This window comes from Centropristis striata, chromosome 21, assembly GCF_030273125.1.
Source record: "Centropristis striata isolate RG_2023a ecotype Rhode Island chromosome 21, C.striata_1.0, whole genome shotgun sequence".
In the NCBI taxonomy this organism is placed as follows: domain Eukaryota; kingdom Metazoa; phylum Chordata; class Actinopteri; order Perciformes; family Serranidae; genus Centropristis; species Centropristis striata.
The window spans coordinates 24,261,290-24,278,851 of NC_081537.1; the positions used below are offsets into that span (position 1 = coordinate 24,261,290).

At 36.9% G+C, this 17,562-nt stretch overlaps 3 protein-coding genes and 1 non-coding gene across 6 annotated transcripts in view; 3 read left to right on the forward strand and 1 right to left on the reverse strand.

Annotated features, from left to right (window-relative positions):
* The window catches only part of LOC131959859 (neurabin-2-like), a 35,926-nt gene extending 33,775 nt beyond the window's left edge, over positions 1 to 2,151 (forward strand). For both annotated transcript variants that reach the window (XM_059325081.1, XM_059325082.1), the window contains one exon: positions 675 to 2,151. In XM_059325081.1, coding sequence (XP_059181064.1) covers positions 675 to 725 — 51 coding nt within the window. In that variant the 3' untranslated portion in view covers positions 726 to 2,151. The remainder of the gene's footprint in view (positions 1 to 674) is intronic.
* Positions 2,148 to 8,836, reverse strand: LOC131959858 (histone-lysine N-methyltransferase PRDM9-like). Of its 2 annotated transcripts, XM_059325079.1 has the most exons (7): positions 8,615 to 8,836; positions 8,145 to 8,252; positions 6,848 to 6,940; positions 6,475 to 6,752; positions 6,314 to 6,381; positions 6,031 to 6,221; positions 2,148 to 5,313 (listed from the first exon to the last, which is right to left on the reverse strand). In XM_059325079.1, exons 2-7 carry the CDS (start codon positions 8,239 to 8,241, stop codon positions 3,236 to 3,238), a joined length of 2,805 nt encoding a protein of 934 aa, XP_059181062.1. In that variant the 5' UTR covers positions 8,242 to 8,252; positions 8,615 to 8,836; the 3' UTR covers positions 2,148 to 3,235. The 2 variants fall into 2 exon arrangements, with proteins under 2 accessions (XP_059181062.1, XP_059181063.1); XM_059325080.1 differs by lacking the exon at positions 8,615 to 8,836 and having other exon boundaries at positions 8,145 to 8,271.
* A 127-nt stretch (positions 8,837 to 8,963) lies between these two features.
* On the forward strand, positions 8,964 to 9,034 carry trnag-ccc (transfer RNA glycine (anticodon CCC)). The gene has a single exon. It is a non-coding gene; the product is annotated as a tRNA-Gly (tRNA).
* A 1,377-nt stretch (positions 9,035 to 10,411) lies between these two features.
* On the forward strand, positions 10,412 to 17,326 carry pnpo (pyridoxamine 5'-phosphate oxidase). Its single transcript, XM_059325111.1, has 7 exons — positions 10,412 to 10,630; positions 13,222 to 13,346; positions 13,439 to 13,538; positions 14,692 to 14,745; positions 14,828 to 14,956; positions 15,030 to 15,100; positions 16,537 to 17,326. Exons 1-7 carry the CDS (start codon positions 10,439 to 10,441, stop codon positions 16,700 to 16,702), a joined length of 837 nt encoding a protein of 278 aa, XP_059181094.1. The 5' UTR covers positions 10,412 to 10,438; the 3' UTR covers positions 16,703 to 17,326.
* The last annotated feature ends 236 nt before the right edge of the window (positions 17,327 to 17,562 follow it).

Genomic DNA, 17,562 nt, shown 5'->3' on the forward strand with positions numbered 1-17,562 from the left:
TACAAAGAAAAAAGCAGGGGCCCTAAAATCGACCCCTGTGGAACCCCATACAGCAGTGGAGCGGGGCTGGACTCCGAGGTACCAAGGTTTACAGTTAAACTTCTGTCGGTCAGATATGACTTGAACCACTCTAGCGCAGTACCACCGATGCCCACTAGGTGGCGTAACCGAGCCACTAGGATGCTGTGGTCCACGGTGTCAAACGCTGCAGTCAGGTCCAACAGAACAAGAATTACATGGTCACCGGAGTCATTAGCCAGGAGGATGTCGTTAAAAACGCTGAGTAGAGCTGACTGAACCAGGCTGTTTTCAGGGGAGAAAAATGATGGCCGGTCATACGGCCGCTAGGGCCAGCTCACATTCAAAGTGAGACCCGACTTATTCAACTATAGTGGAAACGCCGCTAGTCAGTCAGTCAGTCAGTTAGTTGACTGTAGACATATTTTTATACCTAAAACATGCTATGTGTTACATTGTCAACCAATTATGCAAAATAAATAAACATGAGGAATAAAAAGAAATGTAATGCTTATTAAATTGTACTGTATGTTCAGTGTCAGTTAACTGTTGACCATTCAAATAAATATTAAACACCATATAATATTTGTAGTTTATACATATATATTGTTCACCAGCTTTCAGTAACTCACCCGTTCTCTTCTTGTCTCCTGCAGGTGGCCGACCTGGAGTGCCGGGTGGAGGAGCTGAAGTCTGAACCTTTATAAACGCCTTTTGTCCGTTACGTATCTCAGAAAGCAGAACTTCACTGAACAAACGAAGGAGAAAGTGTTAATGTATGTGCAACGACCTGCAGGGTATTTCTCGTCGCAGACTGTAAATGTGTCCTCAGCCACTTTTAACCCTTTTAACCCTGTTTTTCTGTTAACATTTACGGGAACGTGAAGAAGAAGTTTCATCACCGCGGCAGACACGCGGACTCTGCTGAGCTCTAGATGTACTGTTCCCTTTTCATTTCCAGAGTTCAGTATTTAACCCCTTAATTTGTGGTTTTGTGACGGACCAGGCTGTTGCTTTTTAATTGCCAAAAAACTAAATCCCTTTTCATTCTTTTGCCTAGTTTTGTGACCTTTATTTTTTCTCTTCTGAGTTTGTACAGATGTGATACTGTGTGGTTTAACAATCAAGTTTGGTTTGTAAAAAATTTTAATATGTGTATAACATTTAACATAATATAAACTAATGAGATTGAGGGTTGTTGTATATTTTACGTGCTGATGAAGAAAAGAGATTGCACTGGAGAAGACGTCGACAGGGTTCTTCACTGGAACAAAGGAGGATAAACGGGAAAAGTGTTTTGAGGTGTCTTAGAAATTGTACAAACAGTAACCCAACCTTCGTAGGGATCGTGTCACTTAACCTTGAGAACCACCTGCTGCCTACCTTTCAGAAGTGTTTGTGTATTTTTTACACACTAGGACTCATTAATGAGCAAGGTCCAATCCTCCGGTTTCAACCCCTCGCTTCTTGACAAAAAAAAACCTAAAAAAAAAAAAAAAAAAGGACCACGAACAGAAACAAGCCTCCACAATCTGCTGTGCCACAAATGAAAAATGGATCTTTTTCCCCCTTTGAAATGGATGTTGTCAAGGAACTTGTGTAACTGGTATTAGTTAGGACTACTGATGTAAGATTTCATTACTGGACTGAGATGTTAAAGGAGCCGTTACCAGCAGCAAAAGTTACAGATTTTAAACAAGCTCGTGTCTCGAACCAGCAGCTGCACCGACATGCTGTGTAGCACATGGAAACACTGCCAGGGTCACACCTGTTTCAATCTACGCACAGTTTAAATTGAGTCTACTCGTGTTAAAACTGTCATACCGGTATGTTTGTATAGTTCAGGTAAGACTGAAATATTTTAATTTTACTTAATATTTATAATAATATAGTCAAGGTGGAAAATATGAGTTAACAAAAAGGACAAAAACTGACAGAAGCAATGTTCAATAGACAAGTTATATACTGTGTCATTTAAAGAAATGTAGATCTGGATGACTACAAGAACAAAATTAAAACTTAAATTAATTGAAAAAAAAACAGGCATGTTATGAGTATTTTCATAATATTAAGGCTTGTACAGTGCACATGCTTTGCATTGTATGTTTTGTGGAATAAATGGTCAACAGTGAAGCTGAAGTGGGTTGTTTTTATTTCAAGATGAGAAGCATTAAGTTTATGTAACGGCTTTTGTGTGTGTTTGTGTGTTGATTGAAGTGAATGTTTATATTACTTTTAACAAATTATTAACAAAAAATGTGAAATTCTTAACATTAAATTCCACTCTTTGGGCACGAAATATGTCCGCTTTAAACAAAAGTCAGGATAATTGTTATTTACAGGACATTCAAAAATACTCATCAATCATGAAGTACTTTAACATTTAGTGCAATTCAGCTTTAAAGGAGCAGTTCACCCCAAAATCTGTAGTACTAGTAATCAATATACAGTCATGGAAGAAATTATTAGACCCCTGTATTCTTCAGTTTAATGCCTGGTAAAACTAAAAGTGCATTTGTAAATATAACGATAACAACAAAACTAGCCGATAAGAGTTTAAGAGCTGATATCTAGAAATTTTCCATGGTTTTCTTTATTATGATTTTGGTAAATCTGAAGAAAACCATAGATATCAGCTCTTAAATAAAACTCTTATCAGCTATTTTTGTTGAGGTAAAAGTGTGTACGTGAAAGGTATTTTTTGCATATGTGAGAGGGAATTCCATCATAAAATTCACTGTAATTTAACATTCAAGTAAGCAATTTAATATTCCTATAAAAAAATCTATTATGTCCTATTAAATTAATTTACAGATCCAAGGTCCATATTATGGTTATTTTTTGTAAAATAAATAAAATAGTATTAATTAACCTAATAATTTACCTTTTCGGTTTTTTTCTGATGGAGTCATTTTCCATGGTTTTCTTCATAATAACCAAAATCATTATCAAGAAAACCATGGAAAATGTCTAGATATCAGCTCTTAAATTAAACTCTTATGAGCTATTTTCGTTGTTATTATTATATTTGTCCAAACAAATGTACCTTCAGTTGTACCAGGCATTAAAATGAACAAGAAACCGAAGAAAACAAGGGTGGTCTAATATTTTTTTCCATGACTGTAGGTCGATAAAAAGTGCTCAAGAATTTTTATTTCAGGATGAACTGTCCCTTTGACTTTCTCTCTATAGCATCTCCAACGTCTGAAAAATGTGCCTACAAGTGCATCTTCTGATGGTGCCTCCTGAGGTGATAGTTTCTGGAGAAGCTCTTCCCACACTGGGTGCATTTGAACATTCTCTGTCCCAAGTGGAGCATCTGGTGAGCTTTGAGACTCTGCGGGCGGCTGAAGCTTTTTGAGCACTCGGGGCAGCTGTAGGGCCTGACGCCCGTGTGCTTCCTCTCGTGTCTCTTCAGGTCTCCCGACTGGCGGAAGCTCTCGCCGCAGTGCGTGCACAGGTACGGTTTCTCCCCGGTGTGCGTCCGGAGGTGCACGTTGAGCTGCCCGGTGTAGGAGAAGCTCTTGCTGCAGTGCGGGCAGCTGTACGGCTTCTCGCCCGTGTGAATGCGTTGATGTTGCTTCAGGCTGTAGTGGTTGGTGAAGCCCTTCCCACAGTCGGTGCACAAGTACAGCACCTTCACCTGCTGCAGACACGTGTGGGATTTGAAAGCTTTGGTGCTTGCACAGCTCTTGCCACAGTGAGGGCAAACATATTCCTTTCCCCCCTCCTCCTCCTCCTCCTCCTCCTCCTCCTGCTCCTCTTCCCCTAGATGCTCCAGCTGGTCGCAGTGTGACAGGTACTCCACCGGGTGGTGCCGTTTAATGTGTTTTATAAGGTAGCTCTTCATCGTGAAGGAGAACTGACAGAACGAGCAGGGGAAGAGCTCAGACGTGCAGTGATATTTCATGCAAGTGTTGCTCTTTTGATGCCGTTTCAGTTTACCAGATGTAGTGAAGACTTTCCCGCAGCGGTCACAGCTGTACGACTTTGCATCTACATGCACCATCTGCTCGTGTCTCTTCAGGAAGCCAGACTTAGTGAAGGTTGCGCCACACTGACCACACTTGAGCTGTCTCAGAGCGCACTTATGTGCTTTGAGATCGTCTGGGTTTCCGTATGTTCGTTTGCAGCGATTACAGCTGAACCATTTGTATTTTGTCACCTTTCCGTTCCTCACAGCAGGTGGATCCGGTTCAGAGGAGCTCCTCTCCGTCTGAGCAGGGCTGGTGGACGCCTTCTTGCAGATGGCCGCCCTTCGTTTTGGAGCTATGAGCTTGGTTATGGCAGAGATTTTAGATCTAGCTCCAAGCCGCTGAGGCCTCTGACGTCGTCCAATAGATTCGACTGCAGATTGTGGTCTGAAGTCTGGATCTTGGCTCTGATCGTCACCAGCAGGCACGGCGTCATCTTCTTGATTTTCCACCGTGGTTTCCTCCGAGTGCTGCTCACCAATGTGCTGCTGCAGGGAGTCCACTGAAGAGAACGTCAGTGAACACTCAGCACAGCTAAAGGGCATGGTGCTGGAGCCCTCTGGAGCCTCGTTTAGTTTTCCTTCCTTCTTTTGTTGTTGCTGGTGATGCCGCAGGTGCCGGGTCAGGTCGTTGTACTGGATGAAGCACTTGTGGCACTCGGTGCAGACGTACGGCCGTAACCGCTCATGCACGGTCGCTTTATGCTTCTTCAGAGATGCTTCGTTTGTGAAGCTCTTACTGCAGTCTGTACAAATGAACTGGGAGGTTTCTGCATCTCCTGCAGATTTACTCTCAGCTTCAGTTACTTCTTGCACACTCTCACTTTCCTTCATTTCCTCTGTCACAGCTGGATCTGCAGTGTTTAAAACTTCTGATCTCAGTTCTTTCTTTTCACTCTGGATTTTGTCTGCGTCTTTTATCACAACCTGCTTCCTGTGGACCAGCTGGTGTCTGATTAAGCCGGACGCCTGGCTGAAGCTGCGTCTGCACTGCGGGCAGCAGTAGGGACGTTTGTTGGAGTGGACACAGCGCTTGTGCCTCCTGAGGTGAGGGATCTGCTTGAAAACCTTCCCACAGTCGCCACATGTTTTGGACTGGACGGGATCGACAGGTAACACTGACAGGGAGGCTGCAGAGTGATCAGAGTCTGCGCTGGCTGCAGGATTCTCAGGTTCAGCGGCCTCAGCAGCCGGTGTTGTGGAGTCCTCTTCAGGCTGAATGTGGAAGTATTCTACATGTCTCTGCAGGAAGGACTCTGTGGTGAAGGACAGCTGACAGTGGGAGCACAGGAAGATCTGAGAGGTCGCAGTCGTCCTCCTCTCTATGATTCAGGAGACAAAAGGGAGAAAAATCATGTTATTATTGCAATGTAAGATTAAAGATAAAGATTTCCTTTATTAGTCCAACAACAGGGAGATTTCACAAATTACTGCAGCTTGGTAGATAGCAAAAAACAATAAATAGTAAACAGCAATTGTAATGTTCGTTATTCTTTTCTCATATAAATATATTTATTTCAGAAAAAGATTGGCCTATTTCATTTCATAGGCTATTTTTATTTAAGACATTTTTTTTATTTAAATGTACACTTTATGGAGCTTTGATTTTTTTTTAAAAGGTACTCCTGTTATACAGTATTTATGTTCACATAAATAAACGGTTTCAATAAAACTACTTGTGACATGTTATATTTGACTTTAACTGAACATTTGCTCTCACTTTGCGATAAAAATATCAGTATATTGTATATTGATCGATATTCAGCCTAAATGTAATGGGATATGACTTTTGCTCCATATCGCCCAGCCCTATTTACAGTATAAACAAGTAGAAATATGAATATAAAAAGTATTAACAATTAAAACAAAAAAATACAATACAATGTAGACCGAGTCAGCAGTTGGATATGGACCATAAAATATTGCACATATATATTAAATTATCCAAATATTGTACAGTGTTTATAGTAAATGAAGTGATTGAAGAATTCTCGAGAAAAAAATAAATGGCTCAGGAAACTTGGGTTGTAAACGGTTACCTGCTGCATTCAACTTCATGAGCCAGGCCTGGGTCCAAGTTTCACTAAAATGGGCGAGAAACTTGCTGCTGGGCCAAACCATGAGCTCATCTCCAGGGTTTATGGTGCGACAGCAGTGGTAAAGGATGCTGCCTTTGTACTGGACCGCCAGGAGATTTGTCTCGTCTTTATTACGAGCACAGTTGATGTACCTGTGTAGGAAGAGAGAGACAGAATATAAACACAGACTGACTTCTAGATGCACCGTAAGGTTAAAGTCTTTCTGTCACTATATCAGATTTACCTCATCCAGTTTGAGTGTGAGTCTCTGGCAGCGTCAATGTACTCATACTCATCTTTTCCTTTGCAAACCTGCAGAAAATCAGAGTATTTTTAAGACAAAACATGAAACAATAATCATAACAAACATATTTAGAGAGTGGTCTGAATCATATGCGAGCTCACCTCCCAGGAGAAGTCACTTGACGTTGCTTTTTCTCTTGTTGTAACTTCACCCTCATACGGTCCAAAATGCATTCCCGGAGACACAATCGGTCCGTGATTTATGACCCCGACGCCTGCACTGGGAATACTGGACCTGCCGATCATCAGGCCGTAGGGCAGCGAGAGCAGGGCCCTCTGGGAGAGAGCGGCGCTCGTCGGAAAGTCAAGAATAAACGACGGGCCGTTAAAGTTAGCAGGATCATTCTGGTCCTGGAAGAGAGTCAGACACTCCTCGCAATCTGTAAAAACAACAACAGAGGAGTCAGTTATTTAACTTACTTATTGTGGAACTTTGTGAATAAAAGCAGAAAAGTAAAGAGGGTCTCTTGCTTACAAAAGCCACCATCAGCCTCTGGGTTGTCTCCGTTTCCCACCGAGCCCAGTAACTTCTGGATCGGTGTTTCTTCTGGCTCTAAAACTGGAATCACTACAAGAGCAAAAGCATTTTTTCAGAAACATATATGAACAACTGTAGGTTTGTTTTGAGTGAAAAAAAAGACTACAATTCAACCAACTGAGGTCTGCAAACATTCTCAAGGACATGACCATAGATCTTACCATACCGCCATTTGTTTTCACAACCATGATAACATTTTGGTGTAGCAGCAAAGCCTGATAAACAGGACAAAAAACTATGCTGAGGTTAACAAAAGGTCGTAAGTATTGAGGAACCGGATGGAAATATATTGTGCATTAAGGAATTAATTACCGTCTTTACCATGGTGCTAAACATTTAATATTTAAGTGCAATTGAAACAGTCTTTCAAACAGTATCGTTTTGGCTGTGTGGTTTAATTTATTTTTTTATTTATTTCGGATATGTTGATATTTTTTGTCATAACAATTCAAATGTCTGAATTTTCTTAAGAGTACTTGAATTATTATACTTTTTTGGAATCATGAGATCAGTAGCATAAAATGGCAATATTATTTCTGGGACAGTATAGTTATTGTGACAGGCCATGCTGTCACAATAACTATATTAGTTATTATATTAGTAACCCTAAGCCAGAACCTAACCGAGGCCAACATATAAAATAAATCAATCAATCTAACTGTTGTACAACGGCAATAAAAAGTTGGGACGCTGTTCAATTTCAGAATGACAGTAGAACTTCTGTTTTTATTTATGTTTAATCAAGGTTGTAGTAGCAATGCACACAATTAAAAAAAATATATCTATATTTTTAAAATATTTTTAATTTTTTAATAAATTTAAGAAAAATCTATTTTTACTTCTATTTTTATTCTAGTTTTTATATATCTCCTGTTATTATTGTCATTACTATTATTTTTCTGTAATTATTTCAACCTTTGCCCTGCTGCAAGAACAGAATTTTCTTTGGGGATCAGTAGCATAAAATTGTCTGAAAGTAAAAAATAATGTTATTTCTGGGACAAGAAAGTTATTGTGACAGGTCATGCTGCGTGCATATATTTTAGTATAAGTGCATTTTTTTCTATCTTTTCTATTTTAAAGCCACCCGCAAGTATTAGGATTAAAATGTAATCCACCTTTTCTAATTAAAGAAATAGCATGCATAAAGTAAGTGACTTAATTTCCAAGTGATCTGACCTTACTCTGATTTAAAAACACCACTTTAACAGCCAACATATTAAACTTCTCTTACCTGCAGATGTGTGGTTTTCTGCAGGGACGCACTCCTCTATGATAACAACCTCCTCGGCTGTCTCGACCCACTCCACCCCGCCGCTCCTGTCCGACATGAGTACAGACTCTGTGGAGAGTTTAATGCAAACTATGAATCTTTATCACAGTCACACAAATGTATCATAAACGCTGCAGAAACAGATGGCAGCTTAGATTAGCACGGTAGCCTCGCTTGCTAAACATCGGCCAATTATTCATTTAGCTGGCTAACATCTTATTGCATACAGAGAGGGAATTAATCCTGATATTTTTAAGTGCAAACAATGTTGTCAAGTTTGTCTGTTGTGGCTAACGAGATAGCAATAGTTAGTAGCTGCTATGTGGCTATCACAGAAGCATCAGCAAGATTAAGATTATACATTATAACACAAAGCGACGCACTGCTAGTTAATACTTTCTACATTTACCAATATAAACTGTTACACCTACTTTAATAACAACAGCTTTATCCCTCAGACTGTTTAACTAACTAACTACCGCTTTAAACTCACGTTAGCTGTGAGCTAACATATGGTACAAGTCGCACTAGCTGGAAACCCAAGACCCCCGGAAGCAAATAGAGCCCGGCTTCAGTATAAAGGTCCACATTTCCGTGTCGATATCAAAATAAAAGCGGCAACATTACGTCGAATTAAATATTTGCTATTTTCTTTAAAATCTACGAAGTCCGACCCGCAACATCGAACCATTTAACACCATACACACCAGTTAAATATGACTCGTCTCATCCCTCAGACCGTTTTCTATATAAAATCTCTGGTCTGCCCTGTTGGTATCGGCGCCGCTGGTGTAGTGGTATCATGCAAGATTCCCATTCTTGCGACCCGGGTTCGATTCCCGGGCGGCGCACGCTTTTTGCTCTAGAATAGAATTCCTTATAAAAACAATATTTGCAAGTATAACTCATCATGTACATTTCTAATGTTTAATAAAGTATGATCACCTACAGGCAGTCTCGGCTACATCACAGTGTTGTGATAGACATTGCAATATTATTACAGACCAACACAAAAGTGTTATAAAGATTTATAATACATTACTCTGGTCTAAGGTGACATATAAATCCCACCACTGTCACTTTATCTCATGACTGTCTTTGTATAGTTTCTATATTTTCCTTTTTGTAAATACTCCATTAAATTTTAATCCCTTACAGTAGCTACATATCAGAAAAAAATATTATATGAAATATATTTTTAAATAAACTACAGTACATCCCTCTCACTTTATCACATGATCGAAACATATCAAATAAATAAATCGTAATAATAATGAATAATAGCTGTACAACGGCAAGCAAAAAAGTTGTTCAGATTGCGCTGTTCAGATTCAGAATAGGTGTAGAATGTATAACAACTTCTAAAAATCATTGCATTCTGTTTTTATTTATGTTTAATCAGGGTTGTATTACTAAACTATACTACTATATATATACATATATATATATATATATATATATATATATATATATATATATATATATATATATATATATATAAAATATTAATTCTGTGACTCTGAACTACTTATGCACCGTGGCTAATTTAACCATCTTCTGGTCAAGCCAGGACAAGTCAAGGACTTTTGCAAAAAAGTAAAAGAATAAAAGAATAAAAGAAAACATCTTTTATTTTCTTGTTGCAAGACTCCTGCAATTCCCATTGGGTACCACTAGAGATCGGCAAAGGAGACATTAATCAATTTTTGCTTTTCCTATCTATTAAGTAAATAAAAAGTAATTAATTAGTAAATTAATATTAAGACATTTAATAGCCTTTTAGTTAGCTTAATTTCTCTTCATCTTTCAGGAAAACAAACAAAGAAAAACAAAAAAAAGTATTGTTTTTTAATTAGCAACATGTGTCCTCTTTTCTTGGGATTTTGAAGAGATCAAACACACTTTCTATTCCTTTAATACTTTTCAATAATAATTTAAAGTCTTTAAATTGCCTTAATAATCAATGAGCACCAGTATAAAACATGCACGGATCTGTTTTCCCATTTGGTTGCTCTTAATTACAAACATGCCTTGAATGCAGCATAGCGCTTCGATGTGTTTTTTTAATTTAATTTTTTTGTTTAAATTTTATCTGCTGTTTACACAATGTCGTACGTATTCCTAACCCAATCCTACGTTTGAAAATATTATTTTTTAAATAATTCTATACTATAATAAAATTTGTTACAAAACGGTTTGTGTAATCAATTACGTAAAGCAGGCTGCGCGGTGACGTCACCGTCAGTCTGACCAGCATGAGGCGCATACTCAGTGCGAATTTATTGAGGAAGATCAGTTTATTAGGTAGGAATCATAGTCCATCTCATGCCTCTCTGACAGCAGGACGGCAGCGAGTGTTTCTACTGAGTTTCTGCAGGAAATCATCGACTGAGCGCACAAACATGGACCTGAGCGACATGAGGAAGAAATACAAAGGAGACGAGGAGGTGAGAGGCATGCAAAACACTGCAGCTACCTGTCAATGGGAATAAACTGAATCTAATCCATTCGGTTTGTGTAACTGAGAGGTTATTATGGTCCTGTAATGTCAATGCAGACTGCACTCAAACTGCAGCTTTAATTACTTATACCGTTTATTTAATGTAACCATGTGATCTCTGTGAGGCAGCAGGTATCTGTGTTTTCATGCTCTGCAGATGTTTCAGACCTTGACTTTCACTTTTGACCTCCACAACCTATTATAAAAACCTTAACAGACCCTAAATAAGTATTTCACAGACACTAACTCTGGTTGAATCAGTCATTCTAGGCCTGCAGGAGGCCTGTTCAAGAATATTAGTGTGTGTTTTCAGTGTTAATGACAATATTCAGGTGTTTTACTTGAATAAATACAGAAAATCTACTTCACTACAAATAAAAGTCCTGCATTCAAATCTTTACTTAAAGTATTATCAGTTAAAATATTGATTGCGAGTAAAATGTTTGTTGTTGTTTTTTAACGTCATTTTTTTACTATTGTATATTATATTTTTTATTTACATATTTCTCTGTATTAATGTGCATGTTCTATTTCACTGCTGTAGATGTTTATTGTTGTGCTCTTTTTATATAATTCTGCTACAATAATGATTTCTGATGAAACTGCATAGAAAACATCTTGTGTGCAGCAGTTGAACTTTTAAAAAGTGCATATTTAATATTCATAAATTCAGCACTTTTTGATGACAGAAGACGTGAATGTAATTTTAACATGTATAACTCCAGGCAGAGCTTTTGTGTCTTAAAACATGTCTAAAGTGATCTTTAACATAATTCCGTCATATATTATGTCTAGTTTTAGTACAGTCTAGTACACTGTAAAATAAATGATCATAAATAAATAGTAAAACATCTGGCAGCAAAACAACAAACACAAATAACAGTAAACAACCATAAGTTATTTTACAGATAATTTCTTTAAAAATACGTTAATATTTCTGTATGTGTTTTCCCAACATCTGCAGAAGATATTAAGCATTATTCAATCAAAAATATGCAATTTCACATTTCTGATTATTATAATAAACATATGTGTGTACACTAATCTGCTAGAGCAGATAATGAATAAATAAAAAAATAACACTCAAAAAGACATATCACCTGGAGATGCATGGTTTGGGGAAGTATGAATTTGTAAAAAAAAATGATGTAAATAATAATAATAAATGTAAACTAGAAAATTTCCTCTTTTTCTTTTGGATTTTGAAAGGTCCACGGGGGCTACTGCCGGTGTGTGTGTTTGTGTGTGTGTAATTAAAATCACATAAAGTTACTGTGTGTGTGCGTGCATGCGTGCATGCGCGTGTGTGTGTTTGAAGCATGTGTATGCATGTGTGAGGAGTGTACGTGCTTACGCGCGTGTGTGTGTGTGTGTGTGTGTGTGTGTATCTGTAACTGTAATCACATCAAAGATCAAAGGCAATCAGATCAAAGCAATCGACAGAATTAACTGGCACCACCTGTTAATGAAAGAGTGACAGCAGCCAGAGGTGGACTGAAATTTCTGGCCTCGAACAGAAAGCATTTTTGGCAAAACCATAATACCTATCATTGATCCGACTTCACTTTGAGCGTCCTGAGTTCTTTCTGAACGTCTACATATGTTTTTTTTTTAAGAAAAATGAAAAAATAGCTTCGTTAGAGCGATCTAAAAAAACTGTTCCATCTTCCCTTTTTCCGAAATCTCCCTGCGTTTTTAATATGGGAGCCAATGAGGCTGTTGGTGGTTTTGGTGGCGAATCTGTAAGTCGTACGCCCAAACTATAACTCTGACAGCTTTACCAGAGGATTGTGAGTGAGAAGACAAATTTTCCTACATTTCTATGTATAAATTATTTCTGTAGAGTGGAATTTGCGGCCTGGAGCGCAGTTTTCAAATTTATTTTTTGACAATTTTTTCTCTCCCTCTACACTCTGGCGATGATGTCACACACTCTGACACGAACATTCCGTACACACCCATTATAATCTCAGAATTTCTCCAAAAATGATCATGGTCATTGAACAGGGATTGATAAAAAACTATATGACCTATCGAAACGCAAATTAATACACCAATACACAAGACTTGTGTCTACTGTTTAAAGTTTAAATGGAGTCTCTAGGTGAAATTATGCCGGAGAAGTAGACGTTTAAAAATCTCCAATTATTGTTCTTTTTCGCTCATTTTTTGTCGCCCGTCCCATTCATTTCAATGCAAAATTTTGGGCAGTTTTTCGTGACTTACGTCGCGAAAAATTCTTATTCTGTAGAGAAAAGTAATAGCACACCGATCCCGAACAAAACCGCACGTTTTGATATATAATTTGTCCTGCAACTCTTCAAGTTGTAGGACTAGTAGCGGGACGAAATTGCGTCCGGAAGAGGAATAAGAAAAAATCCACAGTATAACAGTAGTAGCTTCGCCCCCACTGTGCTCGGTGCGAGGCCCCGAGGCCCCGAGGCCCTAATAATCCAGTATTTAAGGTCAGTGCAGGAGTTAATCTACTTGGTTACTTTCAGTGCATTTATATATATACAATAAACTATTTTGTTTCAGTGTTTTGAGGAGAGTCATCTTGCGTCTCTGGACCCGATCAAACAGTTTGGAAACTGGTTTGATGAAGCAGCAAAGTGTCCAGAGATCGGAGAGCCTAACGCCATGTGCATCGCCACGGCAACCAAGTACGAACACCTGGCTGCCTGGAGACACATTCATGTTTGTTTTGTCACTAATTTCTAACATCAGCCTTATTAATTTATTTCTCTCTGTGCAGAGACGGACGTCCGTCTGCTCGGATGGTCCTCCTGAAAGGTTTCAGCCACGAAGGTTTCCGTTTCTTCACAAACTACGAGAGCAGGAAAGGTTCAGAGCTGGTGAGGGACCGTTTCTCTCTCTGACTCTAAACCCAGAGGAAGAACAACTTCTCAAATCTTTTACAGCACAATTAAAGAAGCAACACAACACTTTACTGTGCACAAGTCCTGTAAAAGTCCTGCATTTAAAATGTTTATTTTTTTTTAATCAAAGTTTTTTATCAGCATTTATAATTTTTATCACCAATCCCCTTTATTTATATAGCTCAATTTTAGCAAACACAAGGTTTCCAAAGTGCTGCACAAACAATAAATACATAACACAATACAAAGAGATGTAAACAAAATAACAAAATACAGTATAAAGAAGAAAAAAGAAAAAAAAATTATATTAAAATGTTATTTTAAAAAACTTCAAAAGTATGTGTGTTATTAAGCATTAGAACAAAAAAGTAAGAACAAAAGCACTTGTTTTGCACTTTTTCAAATATGATTTTATATATATGTGAATATATAGGAGTTAATAGAAATTTGCACTTGTTTACATACAAGGTTCTTTATGATATGTAAACAAAGCATTTGTGCAAGTTTTTTTTATATTTTTTTAAAGTGAGCAATTAATAATTATAAAGTTATAATAAACAATAAGGTGAATTAGTAGATCAATTAATAAGTAAAATAATAATAAGGTCGAAAAGTGGCTTTTTATATATATATGTATAAATTATATAAAATAAAAAATAAAAAAAATAAAAAATAAATATTAAATTTCATAGGGGACAAAAACATACATATTAGGGCTACAACTGAAATATTATTTAATTATAATTCTCATATTTAATTAATTTAGTCATCTTTTTTTATGTTCTTGTTCTTCATTTCTAATTCTATGAGTTATTATTCCATTTTTAAATACTATTTATTTTAATTTTATTTATACAATAATGGGTACAACGCTTTAATATCATTGTTGTTTTATAAATCAGAGTCTCACATATAAACTTGATTAATATTACTTTTTTTTTATTGCCCATTCATTTTTTCTTTCATCAGATATCTTTTTTATCCTGTGAATCTCAGTTCCTTTAAGTATTTTTAAGTATTTAAATTATTTACAGTGTATTTATTTACCTCGTTTTTGCAGCAGCTCGAGTAAAAAATATTCTATTAGTCATTTTTCTTTGTTAATGTCTGATCTGTTTTTGTCCCTCAGGAGAGTAATCCGTACGCCTGTCTGGTGTTTTACTGGGAGCCTCTGAACAGACAGGTCAGCCTCTCTTATTTTCTCCACAAATTCAGTTTTTTTCTCAGCAAATAACGTGTTTATAAATGTTAATTCTGATGTGCAGATTCGCATCGAGGGCACCGTGGAGCGGATCCCCCTCCAGAGCTCCTGTGATTACTTCCACTCCCGACCGAAGAGCAGCCAGATCGGAGCGGTGGTGAGCCGGCAGAGCACGCCGGTCCCCGACAGAGACGTAAGAACCACATCTGTTACCCGGGAAACATAAACGTTAAAGGCTCCGTTCTCACCGTTTCTTTTCTTTTTAGTTTCTGAGGCAGAAAAACGCAGAACTGGAGGAGAAATACAAAGACTCAGAGGTGCCGATGCCCGACTACTGGTCAGCATTAATCTTTGTTCTTTACAACTAAACTCATGTGGGACTTTTACATGTAAATTAACATTGTTGCATTCAAGCCAAACAAGTTCACATGTGATAATTAGGATTATCACCACGACAGCAGGAAAATACCTGAAATAAGACGATGCATGGATGAAAGAGTCTTAATCTAAGTTTAGAAAGTCTGTTATTGAGTTTTATTATCAGGAGGTTTGCCCAGGATACATTTAATCTTAAAGTTTCTAATAGTATTATTGTTGTTATTATTATTATTATTATTATTATTATTATATACTGCGTTTTTTTAATATAATTCATTCCTGTATATATTGCACTATGATTAACTTAATTCCTGCTTAAGCACTTCTGGTTAGGTGCTATCAGTATTTCGTTTCTTTGTACTTGTTACATGTGCAATGACAATGAAGTTTAATCTAATCTAATTAAAATAATAATACATTTTATTTATACTCTTATGCCCTTTTCAGACGCTTTACAAAGAAAACACAGTTAAAAATAAAGTAAAAATAATAATCACAAAAATGTATAATCAAATAATTTATTATTAGTAATATTTATAATTATTAATTAAACACTAATAAAAAATCTATTACTTTCAACATTATTTAATTATATATAATTATAAAATATATAAAATTAAATTATATTAAAAATAATAGATTTTCTTTCTTTATTATAATTCATTATAATATCTATTGTATATAATGTTTATTATCATATATCATTATAAAAGCCGGATAAGCGGAGGAAAATGGATGGATGGATGGATCATTATAAAAAATAATTAAAATAAACAGAAATAACAGGGAGATATACAAAAGGTCTGGAAAGGAATAAAAAGGTTTTGTTATTTCTATAAAAATACCATGTTTTTTTTTTTGTTTGAATGTAGAAACACCTTCATCACTAAATACAGTACAGGCCAAAAGTTTGGACACACCTTCTCATTCAATGCGTTTTCTTTATTTTCATGACTATTTACATTGTAGATTCTCACTGAAGGCATCAAAACTATGAATAAACACATATGGAATTATGTACTTAACAAAAAAGTGTGAAATAACTGAAAACATGTCTTGTATTGTAGATTCCTCAAAGTAACCACCCTTTGCTTACTAGAATATAAGACATGTTTTCAGTTATTTCACACTTTTTTGTGAAGTACATAATTCCACATGTGTTCATTAATAGTTTTGATGAATCTACAATGTAAATAGTCATGAAAATAAAGGAAACGCATTGAATGAGAAGGTGTGTCCAAACTTTTGGCCTGTCCTGTATATATTATTATTACTGACAGAGAAGCCAATGATGGTTTGTAAACTCAGGAATCTGATATCAGGGTAAAACGTGAGACACAAATCTCATCTGAATCTGTTTCTTCATACTCTAACTGTCTGTGTGTCTGTGATCAGGGGGGGCTACATGGTGAAGCCGTACTACATGGAGTTCTGGCAGGGTCAGACCAACCGGCTGCACGACCGCATCGTCTTCACGCGGCCGCGGGACGGAGAGACGGCGCTGCAGGAGTTCCAGCACGCTGCAGAGGGAGGCTGGGTGTACCAGCGCCTCTCCCCCTGAAACACCGCATCTATAAACTCTCCATCTTTACCTCAGTGGACGTAAAAGACATTGTGTCGTCTTTCTGTTTGTGATGTCAGACCGCCTGGTGCACTGTGCAACTTCTCCACAGACAGAAAGAGCAAACTCCAGCTGCTCCTGTCAAACAATGACAGTAACATCAGTTAGTTTTTAACCTTTAGGACGTGAAAACTGTGTCTTATTTGTGTAAAAGCACAACCTGAACCACTCACTGTCACTTCCCCACTGATGCAGCTTCCTCTGCAACATTTTCAGCGTTTTAAAATATTGGTAACACTTTAATTTTACAGATCTGTAATTTAAAAGTTCTAGCGAAGATCCAGTTTGTAATTTTGTGCCAATAATAGAGAAAATAAAGAGACATTTTCCTGATAATAAGAACTCACTTACAAACCAGGAACCTTCTTGAGAATTTACAGTTATTAAAGTGAATTATAGTACCAATAAAATGCAGTGTAACTAAATTATTCTGACTTGATTCCATTATGGATTGATGCATCAGTCTAACTGCCTTTTAACAAAGAGATTAAAAGAGATGAAGATGATGATGATGATGATGGTTTAATTTGTGCCAACTGTTGAGATTGTTTGTTTGATTTTCGCTGATGTAAGAATGTGATTTTGACTTGAATTAATGTTGATATAGAATAATAAAGTTTAATTTGTAGCTAAGGACTCTGTGCTCGTGTGTCCAGTAGAGGGCAGCAGCAGACTTCAACAATACAGGAACACTTCAAAATACAAATGATGCTTAAATTCACACACTGCATGCTATAACAGCATTTTTTATGCACTGGTTAAGTCTATTATCAAGATTTTTTTATATTTTGTTTCCATAA

What these genes read in the sequence shown, in the direction of transcription:
- LOC131959858 (XM_059325079.1), bottom strand. Translation starts at nt 8,241, where the DNA reads ATGTCGGACAGGAGCGGCGGGGTGGAGTGGGTCGAGACAGCCGAGGAG. An exon ending in AGAAAACCACACATCTGCAG is followed by an intron (nt 6,941 to 8,144) that starts GTAAGAGAAGTT and finishes TTGCTCTTGTAG; the next exon opens with TGATTCCAGTTTTAGAGCCA. An exon ending in CAAGTGACTTCTCCTGGGAG is followed by an intron (nt 6,382 to 6,474) that starts GTGAGCTCGCAT and finishes GATTTTCTGCAG; the next exon opens with GTTTGCAAAGGAAAAGATGA.
- pnpo (XM_059325111.1), top strand. Translation starts at nt 10,439, where the DNA reads ATGAGGCGCATACTCAGTGCGAATTTATTGAGGAAGATCAGTTTATTA. An exon ending in GCAGGAAAGGTTCAGAGCTG is followed by an intron (nt 13,539 to 14,691) that starts GTGAGGGACCGT and finishes TTTGTCCCTCAG; the next exon opens with GAGAGTAATCCGTACGCCTG. An exon ending in GGGAGCCTCTGAACAGACAG is followed by an intron (nt 14,746 to 14,827) that starts GTCAGCCTCTCT and finishes TCTGATGTGCAG; the next exon opens with ATTCGCATCGAGGGCACCGT.